Raw genomic sequence first — 22,667 nt, forward strand, 5'->3', positions numbered from 1 at the left:
GAAGTTCCCTAGTATTCTTCACATGCACTACATTTTCCTATGAAGGAGCCTCTCAGACTACATGCAGAGGTTTACACCCATAATAAATGATTTTGTACATGTGATAACCTTAAGCTGTTACAAGAAAAGTCACAAATGTTTGCAGATGAATGTGTTCAACAAGCTGTAATGTTAAAAAATACTTGGAACAGAACACAATAGTATATGATTGTAGCTATGCACCAAAAACAAATGCAATACATAAATGTTCAATCTTTTAATAAGGTCTTTTTTTTGTTTATTTATGTATTTATAATACAATGCTTCCACCTTCACACATAGAAATTTATATTGGGGTATTTCTACAGCTGGAAAGCTGAACAAATTATAAAAATGTCTCATCTACAAGCCAAAGGATTACATAATGAGCTAGAAAATTACAACCAAGAGCACAAGAAACGAAAAAACATAGATTTTCATGCAATATCAAAAACTGTTTAACGTCCAGTTGTTGAGTTACAATGCCCACTAAAATTATTGAATTTCATTCCACAAAAATAAGTGGATTAACTGTGGCCTCTTAACATGAAAATACTCCTATCCAGTCATACATTGTTACCAGTGCTGTTTACAGAATAACAAACTTGTGTTATAACAATATAGGAAAATACAGATTGCTACTTACCGTAAGGAAGACACATCAAGAGGCAGACAGACATGATAGCTTTTTGCCGCACCCTTTATCATTAAAGACACACACACACACACACACACACACAAAAAGCAATCACACCTCACATACACACGACCGTAAACTCCAGCAATGATAAAAATGGCACATCTGCAAGCCAAGGTTTTCCGGCCTGAAAGCTATATGTGACTGTCTTTTAATCGTGCCTGTCTACAACTTGATGTGTCTTCTTTACGGCAAGTAGCAATCTGTGTTTTCCTACATTGTTGTATTCCTACCTGGAGTTTCCATCGTTTGAAACTTATGTTATATTTAGCATTAATCCTCTTAACTGAAAATTTATGCTGAACAGTATGTAATGCACTCAGACTCAATCTTAACCCTTCATTTGACAGCCATATTTCATTCATTATTTGACCAAGTTGTATTGTACGTAGAACAACAATATAATTATTTATCTCCTGCCTCTGGAGTGTTAGCAATTCCACATGTTTGGCCGTAATGCTCTGGGTTTGATAAGCTTTCAATCATAAAAGCACCAAGATCTTGTTTTGAAATAGCACGGCCAGGTGAAGATCCATGCTTGACACTGTAGTGACTGCTTGGTTCATCTGAAACCAAATATGAAGGTAAAAGTCAAAATTTTGTACCCAATATGGAACAAGACATAGAAAATAGTTTGATTTTCAAGGTATTGTGAAAAGAGGTGAGATTATGCTCAATTACGATCATTCAAAATTTAGCGCATAGGAAAGGCATTGTAAAAATATGTTACAATGCTTTGCCTTCTTTCAGAGGACAAGAAAAAATAAACTATGAGTGCTTGTTTTGGGGTGAGGTTGATAACATTTATTTTGTGTCATATGTACATAGTGCTAGCAACCAGAAATGATTCCTCAAAAATCAAGAGTTTTGGTTTAGACATTTACGAGATAATTGCCGAAAATTAAGCTGTCAGGCAGCTACACATACCCATACAGATTTGCTCTTATTTGTTTATTCGAGGCACAAGCATCTCGGTGTTTCAAATAGATAACAGTAAGTGTTAAAATGTGTATGTAAAACAATATGCAGTAATCACAGAAAATAAAAAAGGTTTATAAATAAAATCATTATAATAAGAAGGGAACAAATATACCACTACATGTACATTATATGGGGGGCTGTTGCCATAGCCATTGATGTCACCAGTGCGAGCTGTATGGAACCAGGGGGCACGTTATCTTATCAAGACATGCTAACCACTTTGTTTTGTCACATATACAACATTTACAGTTTTCTTCCTAAGTATTAGAAGGCCTGAACCACAGTTCAGAGGCTGGAATTTACCCTACAACTCTAGGCCTCTGGCTCATTGTTGCTCAATGCTCAATAACTCCCCATATCGTCGCTAGGCAATGAAAACCTCGTAACTCAAATTGGTCAAATTTTACAGGAGAAACAAAAAACTAATTATAGCAATCACACGGGGACCTGATTAGTCAAATGTAGTGGTTTCTGCTACACAATATGAATCTGGTCATTGGTACATAAGACTTTATTATGCACTTCAAATTGTCTGCCGGTTTTTGGAGTTACGAGGTTTTCACAGTTATTTTTTTGGTAGTGATGGAGATAAGAGGCATGTAACGAGTGCGCGGTTAAGAATTGAAATGAGTGAATGTTTAATTAGTTTAAAAAAATACTTACTTAAACTTTGCATTATTTGTGTATTATGAAACATCTGTAAGGATACAAGGACCAGCTTTAGTTGTTGCAAATGCGTAAACTTTTCTGCTCTGATCTTTAGTGGTGAACTGTAGAGAGGGGGCACTGTAAATGAGCTGGGTATGTCTGACATCCTTCTTGGAAGTGGTTCCCATGTATCACTGAATTTCAGTTTATATTCCATTTTTCCGCAGGGATCATACTTGAGACACCGGATATCAGTCACTGTTGGATCCCCAATTTTGGATCCTGGTAGGAGAGACAAATACAACAAGAGTTTATCATAGGACTTGAAAAACGTGTGGTCCAAATAACTGACAACACTAGGCCTTGGACTTTGTCTTGCGGTAATATAAACTTCTGTGTCTGTTTTTTTTTAACTTACTTTCTATGGTGGAGTGCACAGAATCACACTCCATTTGAGTGTGACCTTTCTCCAGAAATTTTGCACTATTATAATGCCTTTCTGATTGGTGAGATGAGCCAGTGCATTACTCATGACTGAGTTTCGATTCTGTTACGTGCATCCATCGCTATAGAAAATAGCTTCTGAATCATTTTGGACATACGTCTCTATAAAATGTACAAGTATACTGGAAAATTCTGAAGCTGTTAGTCCACCTTCACTCTCGTGCCAAAGGTAAGAATAACCATCGTTACTTTTTAAATCATAGATGGTAAAGTTGTGGACCTTTAGTTTGCTTTTATAGTACAGTGCAGATGCTTTTAGTCTGGGAGAAAGCAGAAGTGCTTGAAGGTCCATAGTAAACACTCTAGCTGGTCCTAATTTATCACTATTTTTCGCTTCCCTTGCCTCAGTTTTTTGGGCCATATGCAAAGAGTATTCATTATCTGGGAGATTGGCTGTCTGGTGAGAACAACAAAAATCGCACTGGTCCTTTTTAGGCGAAAATAAGCTAAGATTATTTTCATCAAATACCTCGAAGAACTGTTTGTAAGCAGCTGGGATTTGTTCTCTTTTCTTGCAAAATTCTATATATTCCCTATGTAGTTCTGATTTACTCTGCTAGTTAGGTTCCAAGTAGAGTTTTGTGGAAGAACGACGGCAGTAATGCGATTCCAGATTCAGCAAGTCCGCAAAAAAATCTGATGCTGATTGTCGTCCACCTGAAGCTTTCATTGGTCTCTCCTGCATTTGAGGCCCTTCTGCAAGCGTTCTTCCTGGTGCAGTAGATGCCCATGTTTTGAAACTTCATTCGCCTAAGCACAAAGTATTCAGAAACATACTCTTTCAGACAGTTTTTCTCTGTCCTTCTATTACGAAATTGTTACATAGTGTGTTGGAACGGTGAGATTTATTGGATTCTGAATTATTTATGCGTCTTTTAACTGGAACATAGCAGACATGGCGTCTAACAAAAATTTTTCTTTCACCCCAAGACATATCCTGCCAGAAATGATTAAATATTAGCTGTCTCTGCTCTTCTGTAATATCCTTGCAATTCCTGTTCCGATTTAAGGAAGAGTGTTTACAAGTATATCGTGGTTTCATTTCCCTCCTACTTCTGCTCATTGTTGGTCTCTTTTTCCGAAACTCATATTTTTGCATTCCTAAACAATCCTGTCCCCTCATACGTTTTTCTTTCTGCAAACTTTGAAGTGATTGATTGCTTTTCCCTTTACGGCTCTGCTTAGTACTTTTTACTCTCACATCAACTTCGTTTTGCTATTTGGTATTGGAGGGCAGCGTGGAGGGTAAAAATCGTAGAGGGAGACAAAGAGATGAATACACTAAGCAGATTCAGAAGGATGTAGGTTACAGTAGGTACTGGGAGATGAAGAAGCTTGCACAGGATAGAGTAGCATGGAGAGCTGCATCAAACCAGTCTCAGGACTGAAGACCACAACAACAACAACAACAACAACTTCGTCATCGTCATCTTCTGTGCTGTTGTTACTGCTATGGTCATTTTTGTTTTTATTTGGATCATAACACATCACTACTGCCACTGGATATATCATCCTCACTGCTGTGTTCGAAAGAACTTTCAAACTCAAAAGTAGAATTCGCCTCTGTATTAGCTTCTTTTTCTGTATTATCTGTAGTGTAAACAATAATGTCATCAATAGTATTTAAATAATTTCGTCTCCTCAACTTTCAAACAAGAATCTTACTTGAAGTTACAACAATATAAACTACGGTTTACCCTCATTTTGTAGGTCTACTCTTTCTTTTGGTGCAGGACAAGGAGGAACGTGACTAGAATCTTCTTGCGGTGATTTTATTCAATATGACTCATTGTCGGCTTGTTTCACAAGGTGAAGAGTGAATTTACTCTTTTTAAAAAATGGTTCAAATGGCTCTGAGCACTATGTGACTTAACTTCTGAGGTCATCAGTCGCCTAGAACTTAGAACTAATTAAACCTAACTAACCTAAGGATATCACACACATCCACGCCCGAGGCAGGATTCGAACCTGCGAGCGTAGCGGTCGCCAGGCTCCAGCCTAGAACCGCACGGCCACTCTGGCAGGCTACTCTTTTTACCAACAGCTGAAAACAAAGTAGTTTCTGTAGAATGTATAGGATTCCATTAAGTTCTAAAATTAAAACCTCGTATGTACCGAGTACAGTCTGCTTTACGCGTAATGAAAAAGTCGTAAATCAACATTGTATTTAACGAGGTCATTATTAATTCTGTATATTAAAATACGATACATAAATACCTAAAAATACTAACATGTACTTGTAGCAATAAAGCAGTGTTGGGTCTGTCAGTCAAAAAGGTTACTACCACATCAAAAAATGTTTTAATCTTGGAGCATGTGTTCACTGTGCACACTAACAATGGCGATTACCGGAGATGCGAGGTTTACAGCACGAACTACATATCGTTGGAGATGTGAGGTTTTCATTATTGCCGCTAGATGGTGACACCGTATAACTAGAAGAAAGAAGGTTTCAACAGGCTATGTGGCATAATTGTCTGCATTTGGTAATGGAGTTAGGTGGATTTCATTGTCAGATGGAGTTACGAGGTTTTCATTGCCTAGCGACGATATGTCATTTAACACATAACAAGAACCAGTCAAGAGCCCCATGCCCTGCTCAACAATGTTCTATATCTTAAACACTAGAAAATATATCGATGGTATTCTTCTTGGGTCTCCAACCAGATCAAGCAATCATGCGAAAACAATATTTCTGTAGGCTGCGGGCCTATGGGGTATCATCTCAGTTGTGCGACTGGATTCGTGATTTCCTGTCAGGAAGGTCGCAGTTCGTAGTAATAGATGGCAAATCATCGAGTAAAACCGAAGTTATATCAGGTGTTCCCCAGGGAAGTGTCCTGGGACTTCTGCTGTTCCTGATCTATATAAATGACCTGGGTGACAATCTGAGCAGTTCTCTTAGGTTGTTCGCAGATGATGCTGTGATTTAACGTCTAGTAAGGCCATCCGAAGACCTGTATCAGTTGCAAAGCGATTTAGAAAAGATTGCTGTATGGTGTGGCAGGTGGCAGTTGACGCAAAATAATGAAAAGTGTGAGGTGATCCACATGAGTTCCAAAAGAAATCCGTTGGAATTCAATTACTCGATAAATAGTACAATTCTCAAGGCTATCAATTCAACTAAGTACCTGGGTGTTAAAATTACGAACAACTTCAGTTGGAAAGACCACATAGATAATATTGTGGGGAAGGCGAGCCGAAGGTTGCGTTTCATTGGCAGGACACTTAGAAGATGCAACAAGTCCACTAAAGAGACAGCTTACACTACACTCGTTCGTCCTCTGTTAGAATATTGCTGCGCGGTGTGGGATCCTTACCAGGTGGGATTGACGGAGGACATTGAAAGGGTGCAAAAAAGGGCAGCTCGTTTTGTATTATCACGTAGTAGGGGAGAGAGTGTGGCAGATATGATACGCGAATTGGGATGAAAGTCATTACAGCAAAGACGTTTTTCGTTGCGGCGAGATCTATTTACGAAATTTCAGTCACCAACTTTCTCTTCCGAATGCGAAAATATTTTGTTGAGCCCAACCTACATAGGTAGGAATGATCATCAAAATAAAATAAGAGAAATCAGAGCTCGAACAGAAAGGTTTAGGTGTTCATTTTTCCCGCGCGCTGTTCGGGAGTGGAATGGTAGAGAGATAGTATGATTGTGGTTCAATGAACCCTCTGCCAAGCACTTAAATGTGAATTGCAGAGTAGTCATGTACATGTAGATGTAGATGAACATCGTCTTCAGATAAGAATGCCGTATGCTACTCTTGCCAGAACTGACGGATACTGTGATCGGCAGCCGTCTTAAATGCCATGTAAGACCACCAGCAAGCGTGCCTTAAATAAACACTGCTGCCCTATTGCAAGTGAACACACAGTGCCCCAGTTGTGAAAGCTGGTTGTATTCAGATGGTTACTTGATCTGACTGCAGACCCAAGAAGAATATCATCAGTTAATATGCTTGGAAAATCTACACAGTTATGTAGAAAACACATCCCTTATTACTACTCATACTGCAATATTCACAGACACAACAGTTATCTTTTACTTTTCACTTAAAAGTTAAGAATGATACTGAGAACTCTTTCTCTCTCAATAAATTATCCTGAATAAATCATTTTTAACCGCACATGGTCCCTTTCCATTAAACTCTGATGCTCAGCATGTTTTGGAACATCATCCCAAAATTTATCCCTGCAACAACAATTCCCCCTATCATTCACACTGATAAAACGGGCAGCCAGAAAGCATATTTTAACGTACACAATTCATGCAGGCAGTCTCTGATTGAAACTAGAGATACTCAAAAATTGGCAGGAAAATTAGGTTCATCCAGTTGTAACTCAGCCAGTGCACAAAATCAGTTATTGTTATTGCATCAGAATATCCGAGGACTAAGGGGTAAGCTTGAGTTGCTTATTTGTGGTGAAGAATCAGAGTTGAGCAAACCAGTTGAAATAATCTGCCTCTCTGAACATCATGTGACCACTGGTATAGATATGTTAAATGAGCAGGATTCAAGTTAGCTTCTTATTTCTGTAGAGAAAATATGGAGACAGAAGGAGTTGCCACATTTGTCAGAAACTGTTTTTATTCCAAGAATACTGATATTAATCAATTTTGCTCAGAGCAGCACTTAGAAGCTTGTGCAACAGAAGTAGTATTTCATAATAAGTCCTTTATAATAGCAGGTACATACAGATCACCTTCAGGAAATTTTAACCTCTTCATAAAAAATCTGCAAGCTCTGCTGCCCCATCTCATGGTAAAAAAAAAAAAAGAGGAAACAGTGGTTGCTGGTGATTTTAAGGTGGATTTATTGAAAAGCTCTGTCAGTGAACAACAATTGCAGTCAGGAACACTATCATTCAATTTAGTTCCTACTGTGAACTTAGCTACTAGGATATGTAAATGCTCTGTAGACAAATGTAGCGGAAAAAAAGTCGTATCGCAGAAACCATAGTAAATGGGCTATCTGATCATGACATGCAGCATCTTGTGTTAAGTGTTGAAACTTGTGAGGATAAAAATTCTATTAAATCTGAGTACAGGAAGGTAATAAAGAAGTCAAAAATTGAGAAATTCAGGAAATTGCTCAAAGGCAGGAACTGGATAGATGTTTACAATACTTCTGCCTCAAATGGAAAATACAAAGCATTCATTAATAAAGTTATCTCCACTTTTGAAAATTGTTTTCCCCTTAAGGTAACTCAAATCACACAGAAGTCAAAAAATAACCCGTGGATTACACAAGGAATAAAGATATCATATGGGACAAAAAGGAGACTGTATCTTCTACCTAGGAACAGCTCTGATGTTAGAATTGTAATGCATTACAAAGAATACAGCAAAATATTGAAACAAATAATCCAGAAATCAAAGCAGCTTTATTACGAGAAAATGATAATTACATCAGGCAACAAAATAAAATCTGTATGGGATATAGTGAAGTTAGAGACAGGTGGGGGCCACAAAGGAAGAGGAACAGATAGCTCTAAAAATAAAAGAGACTTTGGTAAAAAGTGCATGTAGTGATGCAAACCTCTTAAGCAAGTTCTTCATTTCTGTTACTGACAGCTTGGGGTTATCAGGTTCGGTGAACAGTGCAATAGAGTCTTTAAAAATAACTTCAGTAAAATGGAAATGACATTCATGTCTCCCAAAGAAGTAGCATCCATCAAAAAATCCTTAAAATCTAAGTTTTCCAGTGGGTACGATAACATATCAACAAATTTAATAAGAGTGCTCATGCGAGTTGAGTTCTACCTTAAGTTATTTGTGTGATAAATCTCTTATCAGCAGAACATTTCCAGACGGTTAAAATGTGCCGAAGTTAAGACTCTTTACAAGAAGCAGGATAAAGAAATACCAGCAAACTATCGACCAATTTCACTTTTGCCGGCTTTCTCAAAAATATATGAAAAGGTTGCGTTCAAGCATCCCCTTAAGCATCTGACTGCAAATAGTACCCTGTGCAAGTCACATTTTGGATTTATTAAGGGCCCTGATATAGAGAAAGCTATTTACACTTACAATGAAAATGTACTTAATTCATTAGATAATAAATAAGAGGCCACTGGCATTTTCTGTGACCTGTAAAGCTTTTGATTGTGTGAACCACAGCATTCTCTTAAGTGAATTAGAATATTAAGGTGTCACCTGCAATGCTGTGAAATGGTTTGAGTCTTATCTATCTAACAGGAAACAAAGGGTGTAGTTGCGAAATACCTGTGCAGTAAGCAGTCAGTCTTCATCTGACTGTGAATTAACTACACGTGGTGTTCCTCAAGGTTACATCTTTGGTCCACTGCTTTTTCTTGTGTACATTAATGACCTCTCATCTGTTACATTGCCAGATGCCCTTCAGGGCAGGAGTTTGAACACTGATGGAATGTGCCGGGTGGCAGCCAACTAGTAGATGGAGAGCAAATCTAGGAAGGTGAACTTAGTGCTCGAAGATGGTATGGTAGTGGCAGAGGTCCAGTTTGCTGACCCCCATCGCTCCAACACCTGGCATAGTCCTTTCATCATAGTAGGGGGTTGTCAGACTGTGAATATTTCTACTAGAATTGACAGTTATTTATACAGGCTAAAAAACTTGTTATGATATGTACAGTTTAGAGGCATGTACGGAACAAGAAATCCATGTCTAGACAGTGCAGAAACAGCTTGGCCCATCGTGCAAAGTGCCCCTTTTCTGCTGCATCAACAGGACTTCGTTGCTTGACCTGGCCCATCTTGCAATACATAAACAGCTCTCCTTCTGGATCCAGCTGCTGATGCCTTGGTGCCTGCTGGTTGCTTATGGCTTCTTCAAGTACCGTATTTACTCGAATCTAAGCCGCACTCGAATCTAAGCCGCACCTGAAAAATGAGACTCGAAATCAAGGAAAAAAATTTTCCCAAATCTAAGCCGCACCTGAAATTTGAGGCTCGAAATTCAAGGGGAGATAAAAGTTCTAGGCCGCACCTCCAAATTGAAACTAAGTTGGTCCATTATGATACGAGACACAATTGAGGTCGAACGAATGACGATACAGCTACAGTAGTTTGGTTCAAGTCGTAAGCTTAGCAGTTAAGCTTCACCAGGAAGCCATTGCTATGTGTCAGGCGCTCCGTCCGTATTTATACGGGTACCCTTCCTTTTTCACGTGCTTCGTCTGGTTTGAATTGATTGCTTATTTTTCTTTGATCTGATAAGTGCCGTTATGTGTTTACGTCACTCTAAGCTGAAAATGCATTACTGTACTGTGTCACGCATTGTTTGTCGCATTCTGATAATGGCTTGCTCTTGTGCGCGGTTACTTGCACTGCTGCTTTCTTTGATAATGATCAACAAGAACCAAATAATAGACTGCATATGATGGAAGATGTTCTGAACGAGAGTTTAGCGAACATTTTTCTCCGTTTGAAAATCTTTGCAGATGCCTCTTTAGTACATTATATTCTGCACAGAAATTAGTCATCTTAGATTTAAAAATCTAGTCAATTGCCGTGCTTCATTTATGACTGTATCACTATTAGGCATAAGAATAATACGAATATAAACATGACATGATTTGTGTATTCTTCCGCGTTTGCTGTGCTCTCGCTCTAGTTTCGTAGTTTATTAGGCAGACAGGATTTAAATGAGACAGCAGCAAACACGAAAGAATACATGGCAAAATGTTTATATTCGTATTATCCTTATGGTGAAGAGAATACTGCATGTGATTCACAATTCATAAAAGTTCCTAGTAGCAACCATCTCTTCTCATAGGTAGGAAAAAATTCAGGACGTTAAGTTTCCCATATTGACAAACACTCCAGTCTTGCCAGTCGGATTTTCGTAGTACATTGAAATGCTGCTAGAAGATGAACAATACGAAATTTCTATTTACTTCGTTGGATAATGTATGAAAGTGCAGTGGTCGAAATTCGGGGCGGAGAAAAAAGCTCATTTTCCACTTTTTTTTTTAAATTTATTTACTGACGAAGAGGTTTTGGCGCCAGTATTTATCTTTGTGCCTGCAAGACATGCCTGTTGTAGCGCTACATATATTCGATGGCAGAAGTTAGTTGTGGCGGCACCTACCAACATTTTTCAGAACTTCCGCTTACTTTGCACTCGATTCTAAGCCGCAGGCGGTTTTTTAGATTACAAAAACCGGAAAAAAAGTGCGGCTTAGATTCGAGTAAATACGGTATTGTGGCTGAGCTGCTATTTTCCACACCAATGCCTCAAAAAATAGTGATGGCACTACAGCAGAAACATATGGTTTTCCATTTATAAGAGTAATATGATGATCAATGGTAGACATGCTTTAGGCTATTATACCTTTAGGTTTTATATTTCACCTTCCCTTTTATTCCCAAGAATGCCCATTTCATTTTGAAATTTGGTGGTCCTATACACTATACCTTTGTGTTTGTGGTGTTATTTTCCACGTGAATCACACTAAAAACCACAGATTTACTTTGCTCTTGTTTTAGTTTAGCACTCTTCACAGCTTTTGGATTGTCTTCTCTCTGTTATCTAAGCTCCTGTTCAATATGTTTTCCAGCAATTTAAAAACGATTCAATACCACTGTACTAATCACTGAGGTAAACTGATTATCACTGAGATTTTCTTGAAATGAATTCAGAAAAACTTTTTCAGCAAACTAAGTACACATTTCACACCCTGATATATGTAAAATTTAAGTACCAAGCTCGGTGAGCATTTGCAGCTTGAATCCATATTTATGGAATTTTATATGTGATGTATTAACTGAATTTCGAAAGTTCATACCACAGCACCATTGTTTCTTCTAATAACAGTTATTTACATATTACTTACTTTCAGAGGTAAAATGAATGCATCTTAAATAAGGCGAAACAGATGTAAACTTTCTCTTATTTTTGTGACAAAAAGTGGCTTCATTTTTCCAATACTCTTTGAGACATTTCAATGGTATAATGTTAGTAAGAAGAAATAATGGCGAAAAAGTTTTATTTCCTCCTAAGATATGCCTTGCTAAGGCATATGTGACTTTCTGGACATTTATGAATGGAGAGATACCTCCACTGCATGTCTATTTGTTTGCTCATTCATAGTGGGATGTTTATGAAGACTGTTCAGGAACACTGCAGCTCATAACTTTCTCCAGTCTCTTCTTGTCAATCTTAATTTTAACAATCATCTCTGGAGTGGGAAAATATTCATCTCACTTGCTGTCACTGTTTTCTAAACACATTTTCTTAAGATAAAGTTTCTTTAGATGTCTCATATATTTTTCCTTTATTAATTGTTGCCGTTCTCAACACAGGCTCTCTAACTACAATGTGGGCAACGAGAAAGTGATTAGCAAAAACGTGATGCCTGTAATTAAAGTTCACTGTGCCCACTCTGATGGAGAAATAAAGTTATTGATCATTTAACTTCATTACGCTGAAGATTTAGGATGATGTCTAGGATTCATAGAAAATGCAGTTTACTATAACAATTTTCACTATATTCCGAAAACGATAAAGCATAATGTTTCACCACGCTAAGCTACTATCAGCTATTGTACTATCAGAGCTGTTCAGAGTCTATTGTGCAGATCCTATTATCCCTAGATAACGAAACTGTTAAATAACAGTTATCGATGTAAATGTTCAAAGTGAATGCTTGCCAAAATTTGATCTTAATATCCATCAAACACCATGCTAGTAATGATAGAAGATCTGTCCTGTGGCAACACGCGAAAATACGACATGCGCAAACTGAGAATAAATCACTGGAGTCGTTCCGCAATTAACACTGTACGTAACACGGCATCCAAGGCTGTTCCTGGCAACTGCACAAACGCGACACGGCTTCCAACACAGAGTGCGCGCTGATATGAATCTAGAAGAGAACTGGGGCCTGACTCTACCTTGCAGCACTCTTATTTATATAGCTGCAGTGCGGACCACCGAAGGCGCAGCCAACAACATTTGCCTTCCTAACTAGCCACTAGGGCTAGTAAAGCACCACTTCAAGTTACTAAATAATTACTTGCTTCATTCGTTGAAGGCCAATGAAGCGCTCAATTTAATTGTGCTATCAGCACACAGGTAAGCATCTGTAATAAAATTCTGATGTGGCTAGGTTAAATACTTTTGGCGAGAGAATTATTTTAGTTGCACTGCACACAATAGATGAGCTCTGAACTTGCCCTTTGGAGAGACGCTACAGCTATAGTTTTATAGTTACCCTTTGGAAACTTCTCACATCTTTGTTATTATAGCGTATCTCCATTCTACCTAAATCTAAACATCCTAGCTTTATCTAATCATTTACATAATCTATCTTGCTTCCGTACTTCTAGGACACAAAAACAGAAAATCATGAATTTCAACCAAAATATTACATTGTGAGATCCAGCATGCTGTTTCCATTAAATTATAATGAAAAAGGAATCCAAATATAAATTTTGAAGTTCCTAGCTCCTTCCTGTTGCACCAATGATTTTTATGTAAAACATCCAAATTACAAAAACTGTTAAAGTTACTTAACAAACTTAACACATTATCATTTTAGCATCATTCCTGAGATGCTATTAACTTTTCAGATTATTTACTTTACTTTTAAAGTGTTTTGCAACATTCGTAATGCCATACAGCGGACTAGGCTGGCACACAATGGAAAGCATACGAATTCTATATGACGTGAGTAGGCTGCTTCCCTACACAACAATATTTTTAGGAGTAAATGTTCCTGAACAATGCCACATGAAGAACAACTGTCTTCAGTCAATGTAGACTTTAAACTGAGAATGTAGGAAAAAGACAGATTGCTACTTACTGTAAAGATAACACACTAAGTTGAGGAAAGGCACAATTAAACCACACTTACACATCAACTTTTGGGCACAGCATTCATCGGAAAAAGAGAAAAACACAATATACATTCACTCAAGCAAGCACACTTCACGCACACATGACGGCCAACTCCAGCTGTCTGCAATTTAGCATGTTATATTTACAGTAAGTAGTAATCTGTCTCTTTCTACATTGTTGATATTCCTGTCTGGAGTTTTCATTGTTACACTTTAAACTGATGCATTTATTTCTGAAGAACTGGGAACGGACATTTTGTAACTGGTAGTCTTGTGCTGAAGACCCACACCACTAGCCAAAGAAAACCATATTAGGATGATGATGCTGGATCACTTAAATCATTACTATCTTGGCATTGCTTATACAGTACAGAGTCTTTCTTCTCTTTAGCGAAAGCTGGATTTTAAGATATGAAATATTTCTCATAATAATAATAATAATAATTATTATTATTATTATTATTACTACTACTACTACTACTACTACTATTAATTTTCACCTCTATGCAATAATAATATGTTTTTGGCAGCTGAGATGCCGGTGTTTTTATTGTTGTTGTCTTAGTAATACACTCAATATTGTAAGTATAGCATCACTAAATAAGAGAAGTTGTTCAAAAACATGTAAGGTAGTTTCTTGGAACCTCTGCACTACTTTCTTCATTATATGAAGCTTTTCCACTTCTTTTACAATTGTAGATATGAAAATAACCACAGCATTTATTACTGCCGTATATGTACAGTACTGGCCATTAAAATTGCTACACAAAGAAGAAATGCAGACGATAAACGGGTATTCATTGGACAAATATATTATACTAGAACTGACATGTGATTACATTTTCACGCGCAATTTGGGTGCATAGATCCTGAGAAATCAGTACGCAGAACAACCACCTCTGGCCGTAATAACAGCCTTGATACACCTGGGCATTGAGTCAAACAGAGCTTGGATGGCGTGTACAGGTACAGCTGCCCATGCAGCTTCAACACGATACCACAGTTCATCATGAGTAGTGACTGGCGTATTGTGACGAGCCAGTTGCTCGGCCACCATTGGCCAGACGTTTTCAGTTGTTGAGAGATCTGGAGAATGTGCTGGCCAAGGCAGCAGTCGAACATTTTCTGTATCCAGAAAGGCCCGTACAGGACCTGCAACATGTGGTCGTGCATTATCCTGCTGAAATGTAGGGTTTTGCAGGGATCGAATGAAGGGTAGAGCCATGGGTCGTAACACATCTGAAATGTAACGTCCACTGTTCAAAGTGCCGTCAGTGCGAACAAGAGGTGACCGAGATGTGTAACCAATGGCACCCCATACCATCACGCCAGGTGATACACCAGTATGGCGATGACGAATACACGCTTCCAATGTGCGTTCACCTTGATGTCGCCAAACACGGATACGACCATCATGATGCTGTAAACAGAACCTGGATTCATAAAAAAAAATGACGTTTTGCCATTTGTGCACCCAGGTTCGATGTTGAGTACATCATCGCAGGCACTCCTGCCTGGGATGCACTGTCAAGGGTAACCGCAGCCATGGTCTCTGAGCTGATAGTCCATGCTGCTGCAAACGTCGTCAAACTGTCTGTGCAGATGGTTGTTGTCTTGCAAACGTCCCTATCTGTTGACTCAGGAATCGAGACGTGGCTGCACGATCCGTAACAGCCATGCGGATAAGATGCCTGTCATCTCGACTGCTAGTGATACGAGGCCGTTGGGATCCAGCACAGCGTTCCGTATTACCCTCCTGAACCCACTGATTCCATATTCTGCAAACAGTCATTGGATTGACCAACCCATGCAGCAATGTCGCGATACGATAAACCGCAATCGCGATAGGCTACAATCCGACCTTTATCAAAGTTAGAAACGTGATGGTACGCATTTCTCCTCTTTACACGAGGCATCACAACAACGTTTCACCAGGCAACGCCGATCAACTGCGATTTGTGTATGAGAAATCGGTTGGAAACTTTCCTCATGTCAGCAAGTTGTAGGTGTCACCTCTGGCGTGAACCTTGTGTGAATGCTCTGAAAAGCTAATCATTTGCATATCACAGAATCTTCTTCCTGTCGGTTAAATTTCGCATCTGTAGCATGTCATCTTCGTGGTGTAGCAATTTTAATGGCCAGTAGTGTAGTTTAGGGATATGGGTTTGGTAATTGAAGCCTGTGCTTTGAACTTTGGAGGACTACTGTTAGCTCTATAGCGACGCATGCTGCTTCTACCGAGGGGTAGTAGTAGAGGTGTTTGCGGGCGCACGACACCAAGGTCTTCAGCGCCCGTGCAGCATCATAGTGAGACGGGTGTCAAGAAAAAAGAAAACCTCAGAACATTGACAGAAAACGGAACAGAGAACACGGGGAACAATCATTGCTTCTACCATATATTTACACAAACCTACAAGTGAAGAATCAGAGATCATCACATAAACTTCTGGCAAGTGCATACAATTGCTTAACACATTGCAGTCGGGCCACAGATACTACTGCAATCCCTCAGAAGTCGTAGACTTTTGCGCCTTTTTTACATGGCTCCTGACCAAAAGGTAATGAAGGAAAGCAAAACCTTTTAACTGATGTGTGTGTTATCATCCTATATCTAAACATTTGTTTAAAGTTTTTTGTAAGATATCATATATTTACAGAATTATTATATTTTGAAAATTAGATGATTCAGAGGTAGAAAAAAAGTTTGAAATTGCAAAAAATCAGAATTTATTATAAAATAAATGTACAAAATTATTTCATTGAATTTTTACAACTCTTTTCATTGAGTAAAATTTGTCGTCGTGTGATATTGCTTGAAACAGTCAGGTAGACACAATCCTACATTACATTCTTCACACCACCATCTCGTCCCCCTTCTCACTCGTTTGCCAGTACTCCGTGCGCCCTTCTCAGAGCAAACAATGCAATATCTTGATGCATATTTCTTGCTTGTTGTCGATGGGACGTGAGTGGGGAAATGCCTTGCTGTTAGCCTGTTTGCTGCTGAACCCTGCTTTTCATTTTCGTTGAAAACTTCGCCGGATTTCTCCAGTATTTGTTTTCCCAGGTTCACCATAAAAGTAAACAAGCTGGTTCGTTTGTGAGAGACAGGCCGAAGTTTCTTGTACAGAATGTAAGAATTGACCACGCACATCATAAATACATGAAAAAATACCTTTTTCCACCATTTCATTGTTCGTCGTTGAAAATAATAGTAGGTCACCAGCTGATCTCCATGATCAACACCAGTTTTATTTTTATTATAATCAAGTATGAGATCAGGCTTCAGTTTTTCTACCATTCCAGCTTTGGATTTTGTCTTAGTAACACTACTTGTCATTCTATGTTTGGTAGAAAGGGCAAACACATCCCTAGTATCTTTCCAGTGAAGTGCTAGCACGGAATTTTTTCTCTTGAATACGATTTCACCTCTTCTTAGTTTGTTCTGTTTGAATTCCTGTGGTAGGCCTCTTCTGTTTCTCATTACTGTGCCAACAGCAGATGTGCCCTCATCAAACAACTTTTCAAATAATTTTACAGAAGTATAAAAGCGGTCCATGTACAATGTATGACCCTTACGTAGATAACTGTTGCACAAACGTAGCACCACTGAATCTGCACTGTTGTCTTTTTCACCTGCACCGGTGTACACTTCACAGTTCAAAACATATCCTGTTGCTGAATCACTTAGAATGAAAAATTTTATATCATACCTGCTCGGTTTGTTCTTGATATATACCCGAAATCGAATTCTCCCTCTGAATGGACATAAACCTTCATCAACTGTGAGATTCTCGCCAGGAGAAAAACTGTTCTTGCTTTTCAGTACAAAGTTATCAAAAAAAGGTCGGATTTTGTGTATAGGATCATGGTTTGGTTGACCCCTTCGTACATAATTGTCGTTGTTATTTACGTGAAGCATAAAGTAAATTGACCTAAATCTGTCTCTTTTCATGATTTTTGCAGGTAAGGAGGAATCTAGCATTAGGTCATTGCTCCAATAGTCCGTAATATTTGGTTTGTGTACAAGGCACATGTGAATAATTATAGCAAAAAACTGGTACATCTCATGTAGCTTCACAGCAGACCAATTGGCCCAAAGCGACCTGGAAGTTATTTTATTTTGCATCCGTAATTTGCAAATTGTTGCTGCAGCGTAGCGGTTTGTTTCTGTCTTTATATTTTTGATGACATTTGCGTCAATAAAGACGCTCCAACAGTCAAATTCAGTGCTTTCGGCGCTCAAAGGTGCCAAGACATTACTTACGCCTTCAAAGAGCGGTAATTGTTGTAGGACATCGTCATTTACCCATTCAACAACGTTGTTTTGGGACTGCTGTTGTTGTATTCTGCCTCTGCCTTTTTAAATGGGAGCTTCACACTCTTCTAATACGTCTGATGGCTCATTTTCATTTTCGGACCACTCGTTGTTATCTTCGAAATAAATGACATAAGTCAGTGAAACTGCCGAGATTATAATTGTGATTCGTAAACACAATGACTGACCATTATAATTACCATCTATTTCAGAAGAACTATTTTCAGTTTGAAATCCATCATCGTCAATTTCAGATCCAGATTCTTCCAGCAGCCTCAGAATTTCCTCTTCAGTCAAACTGTCCCCCATTTTACGACAAACGTTTGCGATAAAGACAACTACATAAGCACACTGCAAGAGTGAATGCGCGGGAATTGTTTTGGCGCCTTTTTTGAGTGACATAGCGCTTAGAGGATGCAGGAACACCAACTAGCGGTCGTCCGATGTACTACAAGACCGAAACACTCAACTCCAGATGTCACTGCACGGATATAATGCGCCGCAACCTGAAATAATAATCGAGAAGGCGGCGCTCGGAGAATCTCCGAGCGCCGACTGTTACGGCAATAAATGCGCGCTCGTAGTTTCTACGGGCAACGACCGGAATGTGTTAACTGTATAGAGACTGTTGAGGGGGAAACAAAAGAATCACAAAACTGACTTACAGTAGATCTCTGCGTTACAATAACAACATATAGTTTTCAATTATCTAAATTAGGGATAGCAAGGAACATAAATTGGATGTAAAATGATATTGCTATTTTCAAAGATTTTGCCATTTACAATTTTAAGAAACTGCAAAACGCAGATATCTGTCCAACACCTACAACCAATTTTCTACCACTGCCATATGTGTCTGTTCGTGAACAAGGCTTTTCCTCTTGCAAATCACTAGTTGTGTCCACATTTCGACAATAATTTGAGTCCCAAAAAGATTATTCTTAACTATACGCTTTGGCACACTTTGATGGTACCTTACAAAATTCTATCCAATAAATAACAAGATCATGCTTGAAATGCAAAGTGTCCACCATCTTACCAAGGTATCTTTGCTAAGTTTCCTTACTGAGAAAGCTGGGTTCCATGACAACAAAACAATAAAACTACAGAAAATTTATAAACCCAAGTACATGCATTTCTGGAAAAAAAAAAATCCTTTTGCCCTCAATATTCCTGCTAAGTCATCTTTAATTTTTCAACTACATCTTTCAACAATTTTTTTTGTTAATTTCTGCCACAGTTTTCCCTGATAGTGCAGTCTACAACGGTAACCAAATTCGACCTCCATTGGGAACAATTCTGTGTTAATGGACTTCTCCAAAAGCACACTTTCAAAAACTATGTTTTGTTTGGCGCCTATTATGCGATTAGGCCACAGCAGCTTTCTCCTACTTATATTCACTTTTTTAATATATTTCAGCAGCACATTTATAATGTGTGCATTATTCTTGTGAATTTGGCTGCACACAAACTGACAGCTACATTGCGCCTTTAGATTATGCGCTATACAATGGAGAGCAATTAATTGCCGTGTGCAATAACCTGAAACCAATAATTTCTTCATGTATGGGTCCACAGCCTCAGCATACTGCCTAAATGATAGAACCATTTTGACTACCACAGGCTGTCAGTTTTATTTATTTAATGCATCAAGCACATAAATTACATTACTGGCCAGTTTCGGCCTTAGGCCATTATCAAATGTATGATATTGGTGATGTGTGTGCCACATTTAAAAATCTTTGTCCTCTTGTAACAGGAAACAAACATTTTTAAATGTGACCCACAGATCAACAAGATCACACATCCGATGATTCCCCAAGGTCAAAACTGGCCAGTAATGTAATTTATATGCTTTGTGCATTAAAGGAAGAAAACTGACAGGCTACAGTGGTTAAAATGGTTACATGATTTAGAACTTGAGACTAGTTGCACACAGTTGGTCCTGTCAGTGGGTTTTCAGTCTAAGACATACACCCCAGTCAAAATAATTAGGACATTATATATAAAAACAAAGATGAGGTGACTTACCGAACAAAAGCGCTGGCAGGTCGATAGACACACAAACAAACACAAACACACACACAAAATTCAAGCTTTCGCAACAAACTGTTGCCTCATCAGGAAAGAGGGAAGGAGAGGGGAAGACGAAAGGAAGTGGGTTTTAAGGGAGAGGGTAAGGAGTCATTCCAATCCCGGGAGCGGAAAGACTTACCTTAGGGGGAAAAAAGGACAGGTATACACTCGCACACACGCACATATCCATCCACACATACAGACACAAGCAGACATATAAGCCCACTTCCTTTCGTCTTCCCCTCTCCTTCCCTCTTTCCTGATGAGGCAACAGTTTGTTGCGAAAGCTTGAATTTTGTGTGTGTGTTTGTGTTTGTTTGTGTGTCTATCGACCTGCCAGCGCTTTTGTTCGGTAAGTCACCTCATCTTTGTTTTTATATATAATTTTTCCCACGTGGAATGTTTCCTTCCATTATATTAATTAGGACATTAAACGTGATATTACAAATTATGTAGACACAAACTCCTGCACCCAAATGAAGTTATGGCTTTAGATACCAGAATAATACACTACAATATATAGATACCACACTTCTGTAATTCTTGTCTATGGCAGTTTTTGTACGATTTAAATAACTCAGAAGCAGGTGAAACAAACATTACCTTTGTGGTTTGTGGTATGTATTTTGCAATATTCAATTCTGGTGGGATGCAATCAGTACCTTTACTGCGTGATAACAATGAAGATGTTACTGATGCCAGTGCCACTAAGCAGAGTTACTAAAAGGTAGGAGAAAGTTATTGGGGAAATAAACTGGACTGTAAAAATAACTTTTTTACATCTTTAATGAGGTGGGTTCTTGAGGTAGTACATAATTAAAAAAAAAAAAAAAATACCCACACAAGTTTAAAAGTAATTTTTGAAATAAAGTGTTGTTTATATTAAGTAGCTAGCCCGTAGGTAGTATTTTTACTTATACTATGCAAACATAAAAACATTTTTAAAAATTTCTCAATCAGTTTCTCAATCTTAATAAGTTAAAGAAGAATAATGAAGTTCCGACCGACTCTGCATCAGATTCTCCTGAAGCTGATTCCTTGCTGACTACTGGGTTCCTTTCCATTTTGCTTTTCTTGGACTGTTCAGTATGAGTTTTTCCTTGGGATCAACAGACTTAGATCATGTTCCTGCACTATTTATCACCTTCTTATAGGAGAGGTAGGTTAGTTTTGCAGCTCTCTCTGATGTGAGTCTGTTTCTTTTTTTAATGTGGATCCATCCAAAAGTCCTGAAGGGACACACTGTAGCAGCAAATGTAACAGGTGCACCCAGAATTCTTATGACAACTTCTGCCAATTCAATAGTTCCTCTTAAACCTCACCACCACACCAAAGGATTTACACAATGATTTTTATCTCCCTGAGGGTGAGGACCCACTCCTTCCCACACAAATTGCCTGGGTCAAATTCCTTGTTTGTCCCTATAATCAGCCAAGCCCTCTCTAACCTGAGTAAGGTGGATAGAAGAGATACCAAATTCATTTATAGCTCTGAATTTAAATAGACTGAGTTTTCTTCTGGAGATTGCAGTGAAGGGGATGGTAGTTTCTCACTCAACATTTCATCTACTAATTGCAATAATAGCAATAGCATTGATATTTACTGAGAATAACTGGACTTAGAGTAAAAAAGTTTATCCATAATGATTTTAATTACAGATGCCAGATGTGTCATGTACCAGCTCCGATTCCGTGAATAGCTAATTCTCTAGGAATTGACTAATATTGGAATCGAACAATTCCTGTTCCTTGAGCATTGATTCTTTGTTATTAATTCTTTTTTTATGTTAGTGTTCTCATTTTATTTTGACAGTAGTGTAGTCATACAACAGTAGATAAAGACAGGAGCAGAATGGAAAACTAAAGTCTGTCTCAGATTTTGAGATGTCGCTACACCCAACAATAAAGTTTTTTTTTACTCAAAGCAGTTTAATATTTAAGAATACATTTATCATGCCAGCTATTTAATACATTCAATAACAATTTTGTTATCAATAATCGTTCTTTAGTAATATGCCCAGCCCACATCACTAAGCAGGATTTTAGAACACATACTATGTTCAAACATTATGAATTACCTCAAATGAAATGATTTATTGACACATAGCGAACACAGATTCAGGAAATATCATTCTTGTGAAATACAATTGTCTCTTTACTCTTACAAAGTAATGGTGCTATCGACAAGGAATGTCAAATTGATTCCATAAAAAGATTTCCAGAAAGCTTTTGACACCATTCTTACTAGTGACTTCCAATCAAGTTGCATGCCTATGGAGTATTGTCTCAACTGTACAAATGGAGTCATAATTTCCTATCAGATACATCACAGATTGTACTAAATAATGAGAAGTCATCAAGTAAAGCAGGAGTAATATCTGGTATTCCCCAAGAAGTTTCATAAGCCCTTTGCTCTTCCTGATCTACACAAACAATTTAGGCGACAATCTGAGCAGCTCTCTTAAATTGTTTGCAGATGATGCTGTCATTTACTGTCTTGCAAAGTCATCAGATGATCAAAATCAATTGCAAAATGATTTAGGCAAGATATATGGTGCAAAACTGGCAGTTGTCTCTAAAAAATGGGAAGTGTGAAGGCAT

At 38.2% G+C, this 22,667-nt stretch overlaps 1 protein-coding gene across 1 annotated transcript in view; it reads right to left on the bottom strand.

The window, feature by feature from the left end:
* Positions 1 to 241: 241 nt before the first annotated feature.
* The window catches only part of LOC124608073 (flavin reductase (NADPH)), a 76,234-nt gene continuing 53,808 nt past the window's right edge, over positions 242 to 22,667 (bottom strand). Inside the window, exon 5 of the mRNA XM_047139957.1 lies at positions 242 to 1,281. Coding sequence (XP_046995913.1) covers positions 1,121 to 1,281 — 161 coding nt within the window. The 3' untranslated portion in view covers positions 242 to 1,120. The remainder of the gene's footprint in view (positions 1,282 to 22,667) is intronic.

This window comes from Schistocerca americana, chromosome 1 (genome assembly GCF_021461395.2).
Source record: "Schistocerca americana isolate TAMUIC-IGC-003095 chromosome 1, iqSchAmer2.1, whole genome shotgun sequence".
In the NCBI taxonomy this organism is placed as follows: Eukaryota; Metazoa; Arthropoda; class Insecta; order Orthoptera; family Acrididae; genus Schistocerca; species Schistocerca americana.